This window comes from Acomys russatus, chromosome X, assembly GCF_903995435.1.
Source record: "Acomys russatus chromosome X, mAcoRus1.1, whole genome shotgun sequence".
Taxonomy (NCBI): domain Eukaryota; kingdom Metazoa; phylum Chordata; class Mammalia; order Rodentia; family Muridae; genus Acomys; species Acomys russatus.
Window position 1 is genome coordinate 17,227,970 of NC_067169.1, and position 12,886 is coordinate 17,240,855.

The 12,886-nt window shown below is 41.8% G+C and overlaps 1 protein-coding gene across 2 annotated transcripts in view; it reads left to right on the plus strand.

Annotated features, from left to right (window-relative positions):
• Positions 1-12,886, plus strand: part of Srpx (sushi repeat containing protein X-linked) — an 87,762-nt gene that overhangs the window by 55,873 nt on the left and 19,003 nt on the right. Inside the window, exons 2-4 of one of the 2 annotated variants that reach the window (XM_051140995.1) lie at positions 189-248; positions 5,268-5,459; positions 7,274-7,450. In XM_051140995.1, the coding sequence (XP_050996952.1) occupies positions 189-248; positions 5,268-5,459; positions 7,274-7,450 (429 nt within the window). The remainder of the gene's footprint in view (positions 1-188; positions 249-5,267; positions 5,460-7,273; positions 7,451-12,886) is intronic. The other variant, XM_051140996.1, reaches the window with a different exon arrangement.

The following is a 12,886-nucleotide window of genomic DNA, read 5'->3' on the forward strand; positions in this document are numbered from 1 at the left end:
ACAGCTCAGCCAGGTTCACTCTGAGAGGTTCCTGTCCCTTCATGAATGGCCACAGAAGCTTCTGCTCTTGGCTCTGCAATCTAATAACAAGCACCCCTTGCATGGATGATGCCAAAGCAATGCTTTGAAATATGCGCCCACCCAGTGTGGCTTTTCTTGCTGCCGTTTCTGTTCTTTTTTTATTGTAGGATCTGGAGACTCGGCTCTAGAAGACGGTGGAGTCTGGTATTCGCACTCTCTCTATAAAGGTGAATGCTTTGCTTATGTGCTGACGATGACCTGCTAATGCCTTCTCTTTAAGGCTGTGCAGAGCAGACTGTAATAAAGTGACCAGACAACACATTGAAGTTCTAATTATCTAGCCAGGAAAATCAATATTTTAAAACAAACAAATGTAGGCACTTATCCTTCTAAAAGGAAAACAAAAGAAAGAAGAAAAGAAACAAAGAAAGAAAGAAAAAAAGAAAGAAAGAAAGAAAGAAAGAAAGAAATCTCAGAAGTGCTGCCTTTCAGCACCCCATGGTCATTTTATTTTCCTAAATATCTTTACAGTCCTCACTTCTGCAAAGGCAAGCTGTAGCTGATGACAGTGAAAATCAAGCCTGATTCATACATTACAGCTAAAACTGTCCAGAGCGAACTGCCCATGGTTCACTCTGCACCCAGTGCTGCTAATGTACTGACTGAATGGAGCATGAGAACGCTTGATTTTCATGAGCTCATCTCATGCTCTTTCTGAGCCCAGCATGGCTCCTCAGATGATAAGTAAACTGTGTTGTTACTCGAATCAATTTTAACTTAATTATAAGAAATCCAAATCTACATATTTCCCCCAGTATCCACTCCCATCAGGTATAGAAAGCCCAAATGAAGAACCTTCTGTACTGGCTCAGGTAAGTATATCCACAAATAATCCTGTTGCTGCTTCCTTGAAGCCAGGGAGCTCAGGGCAGACATGAAGGTAAATGTAAGTGCTTTTTGTCTGAAACTGCTCCCTCTTACTGCAGAGGAAACTTCTGAAGAAGACAGGCTGGTAAAGTTTCATTTTGACATTTGGCTTAGGAAACACATCCTAGACTGTTGGGATATTTCTGAGCTTTGAGGGGATTGAAATAGTTCTAGTCAGCCTTTGCCTAAAGACTTTGCCTAAAAACTTCAGTAGTTTTCCAGAGAAGTAGGAAGTCTTTCTAAACAAAGACTGGTGCCTATGCCTAGGTGTGTTTCCACATTTGCTTTGATTTCTGAATGAAAAATTCACTTATCAAATAATGTCTTTCTTCATTGTCTTGGGTGTTAAGCAGCCTTACCAAGCACACATTTTCTAATCAGATGTTTGGGGTAAGGACAGGCCCTGATTTATAAAGCTTTCTAGAAGTTTAAAAAAAACTCTTTTTGAGTCCCTAGTTAAAAAATATCCCTAACACATATGCAATGCAGAAAGAGTCCTACACAGTGCCACTTTATTGTGCTCAATGTCCTTTGTCATCTGATAGCCTTGCAAGAGAGAAAGTAGATCATATCCCTAAAAAATATCCCTAAGAATAAATCTTTTCATGATAAATTATTTCTCTTGTCTGTAGGAATTGTCACACAATACTTTTTATATGTGTATATACACATATCAAAACATGCTATGCACCTTAAATTGTTGCAATAATTAAGGCTTTTTTCTTCTTATTATTACTGTTATGATGAAGATTGAACCTAGGGCCTTATTCATTAAGACAAGTGATCTACTCAGGAGCTACACCTCAGCTTTTAAGTGTCATTAGTTCTAAAAGTTAGAGGGCAGCCATGTTAACTGAGTTTATCTGTGGAATGTTGAGCTCCTCACGGTGTCTGACACAGAGTATATACTCAATAACTGATTTAAATTAAGGCAAATTCAAAAGAAGAAAGATTAAATAGCATACATTGTGTTCTTAGTATGTGACACCTTATTTATTGATTTGATTGTATTTATTTATTTACTTCAGTGCTGGGGACAGAATTTAGGGTCAGTGGTTTTACTTGGGATACCACAGTATATTCACACTAATTGAAGGAAGGAGAAGGTGTGCAGACATGTGTCAGTATTACCCCCAGTCCCATTTATAGAAGAGGGAACCAAGGGTTATAGAGAGTAAGGAGTGAATCCTGTGTCACTCCCTCAGCTGACAGATGTTGCACTTGAGTCTGAACAGGTGTTCTGGCTCACATCCATAATGCACTAGTAGTTCCTCATTAGCCTCCTGCACCATGCTGCCTACTCCACAGACTCCATTTAATTATGGTGCTTATCACATTGGTCCAGGGAGATGCAAAGGCTTTCCTGAGTAATCAGTTTGGATGTCTACTTGGTAAACCTTGTCTTAACTGCCACAGCACAACATCTTTCTTCCTCTAAGCCTCTATGTTAAATGTTTTGTTAATTCACTTTGACTAACCCATGGTGCTTCTATGCACTTTAAATTCAAACCACTCACTTGTATTCCCATTGATATTACGAAAGAACTGTTAAACTGCCAAAATACCTTCCAAAGATTTGGCTTGGAAAGTAACAAAATATAAAATGCCTTTTGTAAATAAATGAATACAATATTTTTTTTCTTCACGTGCTGAAAACAGCACAGCTTTTGGATATGTGGTCAGCATTGACTGAAGAATTTGAAGAGTCCAAATAAGGAAGTAAAACATGCTAATTGCATGCTGCATTCAAACATGTAAATTTGTGATATATGAAAGCATACACATATCTTACATAAATATACATTGCATGTGTATAAAGTGTTCCAGAAAGGAAATGTTCTAGGAAGACCTGTAGGCCTTGTGTGTGCTGTGAACATCTGAATCCACATAGCAGAAATAAATAAACTCTAGAGTAAGCCCTCATCACCTCTACCCAGGACAGCTAGATATATTACTTGTGTCTTAAATGTCCAATCCATTCGCAACTTTCTGAAAACCATTGTATGATAAAAGTACTAGCCAAAGGGAACCTGAAAGCATCAAAGTAAGAAAGTGTTCTATTACCAAAATCTGGACAGGATCCTTTAGCAGGGCTGAGTCACAATCAGAGGCACATCCTTAGGAGAGAATTCCTGGGAAAAGTGGAGTGAAGCCTGTGTTCCTTTCTGGCCACATGATGGCGAACTTACTCCATTTACTGGCAGCATAGAGGCTGGTGGGGACTGAAGAGCCAGGCAGAGGTGGAAAAGTAGCTCTTGTTCAAAGCACTAACTCCAACCCACCCCAAGACTTGAGGGGGTTTGTCGCTGACTCCCCAACATGCACATAGTGTAGGAAACTGATGGACTGGCTGCTGCAGGAACTCCTCCATTAAAATAAGGCAGTCTTCAATCTCCATCACATATTGTCATTATCAACTAAGATCACCTATCTAGACCTAAAAACATCTTAACCCCTAATCAATTAAACTTCATTGTAAAACTAAGCTACCTGCTCTTCAACTCCCTCAGAGACTTGAGAAGGAATAAACTTAATTATCTGAGTATGCCGGGAGTGCAGGTTAGTAGCTTTCCAAATGAAAAGATGACAGAGACAGTTTTCTACCTGAATAGTCACCCAAAACGCTCTATAACAATGGAGCATCTTCTTCATTCTTCTGGCCCAATATATCTGACAGACATATTTGTGAGGCAGGAACTATTGAGAACTTGCTTACCCTGTCTTGGCAGAGTTTGGCCATAAACTCTGCCTGCATCTAAGCTTGCCCTTTTTTAGGCAGAATTCTGTCTGTGGTAGAAATGAGGACCTTTTGCCCAGTGGCCATATTGCCACATTTGATGCCATCTCCATAAGAAAGTTCTTTGATGCTCATCATCTTCTTTGAGGTAGGCTGGGTGTTTCCAGGAGTTAACCTGTCTCATTGTCAATGAATCTTTAAAGTAATACAAACATTGATTTACATTCAGAAATTTAGATGCACCAAGATAGTACAGATGTCTTCTTCAAGGCTGTCAAACACAAATAGCCAAAACACTAAGAATGTAACATTTATATAATTCCTGATTGTGTCATGGTTCTTCTTACCATATATAACCTATTGTATATATGTGTAATAATATAAATGTATATGTACAAAAATAAAATAAATAAAAAAAGAAGGTAATCTTGCCCTTCCATTGCATAGTTCTCAGAGTCCTTCCAAAGACAGGAAAGAAGTCTGCTTTATTAGTGACATCCTAGGTATGGTTTGGGCAGCTGTTCAAGTGTGCTTCTCTGTTGCTGTGAGAAAACACTGACTAAAGCAATTTGTTGGGGAAAGGCTTTTTTTTTTTTTAATTTTTATGTACAGGTTATATCAAAGGCAGGAGCTCAAAGCAGGACCCTGGAGGCAGGAACTGAAACAGAGACTCTGCTGCCAACTGGCTTGTTCTCCATAGCTTGCTCAGCTTGCTTTCTTATATATATAATATCCAGGATCACCTTTGCAGAGTTGGGTCCACTCACCCCCATGAAATGGGCCATCCCACATCAATCATTATTCAAGAAAATGCCCTATAGACATGCCCACAGGCCAAGCTGATGGAGACAATTCTTCAGTGAAGCTTCCATCTTTCCACATGAATCTAGTTTGTTCCAAGTTTACAAAAACTAGTTAGTGCAGTTACTATGAGATTAAAATCAAATTTTCCATCTGAGGAGGGTGTCACTCTTACCTAAATGGGGCATGACTAGGAACACCTGAAAAGAGTTGTTTCCTTACTGAGAACAATTGTAAGCCAAAATAATCCTCTATTATGAAGGCTGAAATAGCTAAGTTCAAATTAGTAGACAAGAGTACTGTGCTTTTCCTTACTGGGAGGAAACAACAGTTAATTGACTCTGTGTTATGCATACATAGCTCTGGTAAGAATTCACTATGGCATCAATTAGTCTCAATAGATTAAGATGTCGTATTAAGGGAAGTACTAGAAGAAACAAGTGCTTACTGAACATTTGATATGTGCTCAGTACTCAGGTAGGTGATGGATATCCATACAGTCTTTATTCCGCATACCACTTGGCTGTTACTGGCATAGGTACTGACACAGAGAGTTGAGGTAGTTTGCCCACATTATACAGCTAATTAGGGGACCTTGGATTCATATTTAGTTATGTCTGGTACTAGGTCTCATAACCACAACCTTCTTCTCTAGAGGGCACAGGGCACCACTGGAGGTCCAGAATCTGGACTCTAGCCAACCTGGGAATGCAAGAGTAAGGGGCTGCATTGTGTAAACCTGTCACTTCTTATTTTTCCCTTTGTTTGTTTCTGCCTGCAGACACTCCATGGTGCTCCCCCATCAAGGTGAAGTATGGGGATGTGTACTGCAGGGCCCCTCCAGGAGGATACTACAAAACGTCCTTGGGGACCAGGTGTGACGTTCGCTGCAGGAAAGGCTACGAGCTTCATGGCTCTTCCCAGATCATCTGCCAGTCAAACAAGCGCTGGTCAGATAAGGTCATCTGCAAACGTGAGTAGACAAGACCTGTGCTGAGCCCTCAGGAACAAACATGTTTCGCTATGTGTTGAAGGTTTTCACCAAGTGGGGAGTTTAAGCCAGTTGATTTCTATGATATAGCGGGTGTGTGTGTGTGTGTGCTCCTTTTCCAGAGATGAGTATGGTGCACTATTTGGAGAAAGAATAGGTAAGAGACCTTTTCCAGTGCACTGGTGATATTTGTTCAGTAAATACAGGGTTCCAAAGAGTTGTTGGTGACTTAGAAGCAAATAAGACACTTCTAGGGCTTACAGAGGCAAAAGCCATGAGATAGGTGCACAAATGAGCCTTAAACTAGGGCCTTCTGGTAGTAGATTAAAGAAAAAGGATGTCATGAAAAACACATGTTCTGAGGAGTGGGCAGAGGGATGCAAGGAAGATTCACTGAAGAAGTGATGTTTAGTCTGCTTAAGGGAGTGGGCCTGGGTAGGAGTTGATGCTGCATTTCAAGCGCGATGACTTAAAGCTGATCTGTGTAGTTCCTTGCTTGCTGGCTAACTCTGGAGGCTGGCAGACTACCTGTAAGACAAGTCCTGTGTTTCCAGTATAGAAACTACAGCATCATCGGTGAAGCCCATTTTGGATGCCTTTCTTATGCAAAGTTGCCAATTCCTACTGGTTTGTCTAATGTTCTCCAAGTCTTCATCATGCGTTCAAGTTTTGCACAGTATATGATTCATATGGTTGGGAAAACTGAGCCTCAGGACTGTAGAGGCTATAACTGGATCTTTGTAGTCTATACTTAGCAATCTTTCACCAGGTTTCCCTGTGACCTGTTCCTAGCTCCTAGTATCTTCCAAGGTTCTGTTTGTTGGTTTTCTTTTTCCCCTAGAACTGGGATTTGAGCCCAGGGCCTGGCAACACTGAAGAAATCTGCTGGGTCCCTAGTTTTAAAAACAAAAACAATCCTTTTCATTTTAAGGCAAGGCCTCATCAAATTGAAAGGCTGATGGAAACTTAGTTTGTAGCCCATACTGGTTTTGAATTTACCATCTTCCTCCCTCAGTCTTCAAAGTAGATTGGGATTGCAGGCCTGTGTCACCGGACACAACCACACTGACCCTCTTCAGCTTTCTTCAGAGAAAGTAAAAACAAAACAAAGCAAAGGAAAACAAAACAAAACAAAAATGAAACCAACTCTTAACACAAAAATATTTTTTCTTCCTGTGGCTTCTCTACCCATTTCTTGTTTGTTTCTTTGTGTTTCTTTTTGTTTTGCTTTGTTTATTGCAGTCTAGGAAATTACGCCTCAGTCTCCTGCATCTTGGAATTACAATTGTCAATCACCTGCCCAGCTTCATTTTCCTTACAAGGGAAAGGCTCGTCCATGGGAAGTTCTATCCAATGACCGATTGGAAAAGGGTGATTTGCTGAATGGGAACTGCTGTCTTCCCTCCAGGGTGCCCCACCCCCAAGGAAACAATAAGCTGAAGCTGACTCTGCAACCCAGCAGCCCTTGCTGGCATCCTGCTGATCTTCTGCCTATTTTCACATTTTTTTTCACTAGTCTCCTTTGGCAACACTTCCTTCCAAAAGTGTTAGCACACAAATCCTTCTCTCGGGGGTTGTCTCCGGAATTCAGTCTCAGACAGTGGTGTGGCTGGAATGTGAAGGCAGCCTATTGTGACATGATACACCTTGTCTTCTGTGGGCACACAAGCAGCCATTGTTTAGTGCCACATGCCCGATTGTGGCACACTGTTCATTGCATGCTCTCAGAGTGTCTGGATTCTCAACTTGTGGGCAAAAACTTAGAAGTACTGACTATCTGATACTATCTTTTTCAGAAAAGCGATGTCCTACTCTTACCATGCCAGTAAATGGAGGGTTTAAGTGTGTTGATGGTGCCTACTTTAACTCTCGCTGTGAGTACTACTGTTCACCAGGATACACACTGAAAGGAGAGCGGAGAGTCACATGTATGGACAACAAGGCCTGGAGTGGCCGACCAGCCTCCTGTGTGGGTAAGAAAATATCAGAGACCTCGGGAGCCAAATCTTTGGAGAGGAACAACGGGTCCTTGTTGCTATAATACACATGACAGGAAGCAACAGTGTTCCATGCTCGCAACCTAAACAGATAACACTGTGGTCATTAGCCCCTCAGGTCCTAGGCCTACCCCTAGCCCTCAGTCTCTATCTTTGCTGACTTCAATGCACCTGGCTTCCAGCTGACTTTGATCACTTTCTAGACCTGCTGCTGCCACTCCTGGGAACTTACTAGAAATTTGAATTCTCCTGTCCCCCTCTACTTCCTGAATTTATAATTCTGGAGGTGGGGGCCAGCACTTGCCATTTTCTGTGGCCCTCTAGGGATTTTAAGGTCTTCAAATAGAGGGCCACTGACTTCAGGCACTGCTTCTCAAATTTTCTCAAATTCTCTGGGAACCTTGAGAAAAATGCAGATTTTAACTCAACATGTTTGGGGATTAAGGTTTTGGGATTAAGGACTTATGCTGTAAGAGAAAGTTTCTGAACTGTGACCAACAGGCATTTGGGGGTAGTTTTTGCTATGGTCCTTAATCCTTTGCACCATATGATATTTAACAGTGTTCCTGGATTTTACTCACTAAGTGTGATTAGTTATGGCTGTCAGAAACATCTCTGGACATTTTTTTAGTGGGCCTGGGGAAGAAAATTAACTCCTTCGTTGACAGCTACTTGCCTAGGGGCAGTGCATCCTCATCATAGCTACTTGTAATTGCTACCAAGGTACCTTTCAGTGGCCTACTTTAGAGAGTCTGCTTCAACCAGCCTGACAAGGAGGCAGCTGGCAGAAGCTAATAGGATTCTAGGAGCATCTCAGATGATTTTCCTCCTGGAGATCCAGGATCACTGTCTAGAGGCAGCATTTCCCAAGAAATGAAATTCTCAAGAAAATTGCAAATTCCCCCTGGACCTAAGATGGGCAAGCTGAGAAACTCTGGAGTCAGGCCCAACAATCTGCTTCTTTAGAAGCCAGCTAAGCCTGATTCTGGAGTGAGCCAAAGCTGGAAAGCCTGCTGTAGGAATTCAGATTTAGGAAGGAATTTCATATCTCTAGCTTCAAAACTGCTGTCCTTGCATCAGAAGCATCACAGCAGGAGGACAGTTAGGAAGGCGGAGTCATGAGATCCAGAAAACCTAGGCAACAAGTACCCACCTTTGGATTCTGGTATCTCTTTAGACCTCGGGGCAACCAGCTCTAGGGCAGTGTTTTCTGTAAAAACTGCAATGGAGCCTGAATGTCTCATGTACTGGAATTGTTCTGAAATTTCTCGGCAAGTGCTTGAGAACCCACTGTTGCACAGGACTCTTTCCACCCAAACTGTGGGAGCTGCCAAGCCCTGCCCTTAGAGAATATTAAAACCCAACTCCAAATTGTTCCTTTTTTGGTTTTGTTTCTGAGACAGAGTTTCTCTGTGTAGCCTTGGCTGACCTATTCTCACTCTGTAGACCAAACAAGTCTCACACATTGTACTCTTCAATAGAATTTTATTAATTCTTTGAGAATTTCATCATATTCACCCCTAACTACTTTCCCTAACTCACCTCCCCAACCCCACCTTTATATGGATGAAAGCGAGAGGTCACTTGACTTGCTTGATGTTGCACAGAGCACTATCTGAGATTACATCCTCAGGCTCTGTATGTTAAAGTTGCTTACTCAGGGGACTGATTTGGTCCTGGGATGCCAAAGGCAGGTGACCATAGGAACCTGGGTCCTGTCCTGCCTGTGCCTGCCCATTCTCCAGCAAACTACCTAGTTCAGTCTCCTAATGTATTTTAACACAGGGATTCCTTGGCTGCTCAGTGTCCTGGGAAGCAGGGGCACTTACTTCAAGATCAAGAGTTAAATCTGATGCTGTCCTTTAAGGACCAACCTCAGACAATACCCCTGCCTGGGGCTTAGGAGATTTTCCATGATGGCAGTGGTGTCCATTGTCTTTATTGGCAACATGTCATTCTTACTCTGATGTTATGACAAGGAATCAGCTGAAGTGTGATTAACCTCCTCCTTTAACAGTTATTGCCTACACCATAACTTTAATCTGTTTAAAAACAACAGACCCAAATAAACTCTCACATGATTAATCCAGATTTATCCCAGGCTTCTTTTCTTCTAGATAAGTATTTGTGTTGGGCAGTGATCAGGACATCAATAATTTTAAGCTTTTCAAGAACAAGGAAATTTAATGTAGGGACCTGGTTATGAAGGCATAGGAAAGGCTAGTGAGATGGCTCAGCATCCAAGAGTGTATGTGCACCAATCTTGCAGTAGACTTGAACTTGGTTCCCAACATCCAAGGTGGTTGGTTTATATCTGTGTCTAAGTCTGTTCCGGGGAGATCTGATGCCCCTTTCTGAAGGCAACTACATATACATGGCATACACATACATTGGTATTCACACACAAATAAAAATAATTGAAGGAATCAAATTAAAAGTACAGGAAAAATTGAAAGAGTAAAACTACAAATGTATTTGCATTTGTTTTTAGTTACTGTGATAAAACGCTTGATGTCAACAAATCACAGGAAGAACGGATTTATTTTGGTTTATAGTTTCCTTCAGTCAATCACACTGGGAAGACCAAAGCAGATCATTTTATGGTGTTCAGGAGAGAAGGGATCTACAAAAGAGTCTAAGAGAGAGAAGGTGAGGGAGGGAAAGAGGGGTGAGATTTTTCTGTTTGCTAGATTTCTCCTTTTCTACCTTTCATTCCATCTAGGCCCAGAGTATGGGATAGTGTCACCTATATTTAGGGTGTCTCTTTCCCTGTGTTAATCACATTTGGAAATGCCCACATAAGGCATAGCCAGTGGAGTGTCTCATCAACTCCCTAGTCACTTCTTAAAGTAATCAATTTGGCAACCGAGATTAACCATTGTAATGTTATCATCAGCAACAGTGGCGAGAAGCCACTGTTAATCACAGACTAGACGAGCAACAACAGTGAAATGGTAGTGTCAGCCACAGCTCTTCACGGCCTTGAAATCATGATGGATGATGAGATGGAAGAGCTCAGGAACTATTCACTGAAGGTGCTTATAGAAATACAATGGCTTCTACCGACTCCCTGCCCTCTATCTCATGCCAGTGAGACCTGTGTGGCACCTAGCTGACAAAGGAATATACACAAATATTGTATTAAGACTTAGTGTTGGTCCTAAGAGGACAGTATTAGCAAAGTTGAGTGCCATCAAAATATTCAGCAGAATCACCTTTCTGTGAATATGTGGCGTCTCCTGAATCCTCTTGTCCTCGTTGAGAATAAGCCCCAAGAACTCCTGGTCAGTGAAGACAGATAGGATGTGGGGAGGGGATGAGATCTGGACACGCCCATGGCGAAGTCTATGTGTTCAGAGCAGAAGGGCACCACCTCTAGCATCTTCCTGGCTTTGCAGTGTGCAAACTCGCTCTTGAAAACAAACCAAAAGAAACCAATCAAGTCTCCAGTCCTTTGTATTGGAATGAGGAGAGGTTATGGTGTGGGAGAGGAGAAACACAGAGCTCTTTCTGCTAAGCAAGCTTTGGCAGAGCACTCGAGGGACATACTGTTCAGATTTCCAGATTGTGCACAACAATGGAAAGAAAATGCTGATTGTTCTCAAAAAGCAACAAGCATGTCTAAAGCCCAGACCAGATGGCCCTGGAACTTGACCAGAGGGAGAGTTAAAAAAAATGAGCCCCAATTTTAGGCAGTTTATCTTACCGTTTGCTGAGACAAGGTTCAAGTGTATTGGAGGAATGGAAATTGTGTATGCAACTAGGTGGGGATGGAAGCGAGAGGTGCAAGGTCCCTAAGAGCTTAGAGATCCAAGGTAAATGAAAAGAACAGATAAAGTAAACTGGCAGTGCTCTCTGTGATTTTGGTGACAGACAAGCTGGAGTTTGTCTCCAGTGAATTTGACTCCAAAGCTATCATTTACTCCCTTGGCTTTATTAATAAGTTGCTTGTGTGCTGGCATAACTTCGCGCCTCACACTATTTTCAGAGCTGACTCGTGGTGCTTGAGTTGGTCCCAGGTTTCCACAAAACCTTAAGCAGCACATTTTGGCCAGAACTGTGCTGAGTGCTGAGAAAATTAACCCAGTTCTCTTCCAAACTGGGAGGGAATGGGAAGACTGGGCTTTCTTTGACTCCAAGGTGGTCAGTTCTGCGGTCTGGCTAATTTGTAAGTGCCACAAGTCAATGGACAGTAAGAATGAGCACAAATCCTCACTCATTTAAAGACTACATTTTGAGTAGACATACCTCTCTGCTATGGACCAAACATTTTCCTATTTCAAAACCAAAAGAAAAAATTAAATACAGTTCTAAAAGCTCGAAGAAAGAAAAATTAGCAAATGTCTTTTGATATGAAGAGAGGAGCCATTTTGATACTTTAACAGAAGACACTGTACATACCAGCTTAGCTGGTATAATTCTCTCCTTTTAAAATATTTTCTAGAGAGTAGAGTGGACAGTGATTCAGCCACCCAAGTTAATTCTTCTAATAAAAAAATGTTTGAGACATAAGATATGGAAACTGATGGCAGACATTTTAGCTGTCTATTGTCTTGGTTTAACCAGAGACCCATGGGTGTATTTGTTGGGCTGCAATTCATTATTTCATTACCATGGATATCAGTAAGCCTAAGCATAAATGCACCAGTGCATTGTTACAGAAGATTTCTCAAAACTTTTTCTGTGCTGGCAAGTCCACATCCCATCAGGAATCTAATTTCAGTTTTAAGACCACTTGGCTGATGGAAATACTGGTTTGCCTCTTCTCATTTACCATTATAGCTGAACAGTTGAACTTTTAGTGGCCAACTCTAATATAAATGAGTTTGCGGTCGGGCATCTTTAGTTGTGGCGCTTGCTCATTGCTTCCCTTCTTGTTTCGTTTGTTGTTTCTGGAAAGTTCCTTGAAGTCTTCTAGTGCCAAAGAAATAGAACCACTTCCCAGAGGCATCCACAGGGATTGCCCTCTGGCTGGAGAAAGGAAAAAATTGGGCAACTTTTCAAAGAGACCTCATGTTCTGCCTTTGGCAATCAGTTGTTTCATGTGCACCCCCAAGAAATAGATGTTTCTGGCCTCCATCATCACTGAAATTCGTTTAAAGTATACATTTATTTGAACTACAATTGCATCTTTTTTCCTCTTCTTTTCCTCCCTCCAGCCTCTCTCAGGTACCTTCCCTCTAACCCTCAAACTCTCATGTTTGTCTCGCTCGTCTGTTGTGGCACAGGCCAGAACTAAATGGTTTCAAACAGCAAATGATCGATCAAAGGGACACCCTGAGCTGAAATGTGGGTGGCATTCTGTGGGGATGGTTGCCCTTCTGCTAGCCAGAATAATGCCTCAGGTGATAATGATTAAGGGACTGGAGGGTCCAAGATGGGCGTCCTGAACATATAAAGTACTGCAACTCA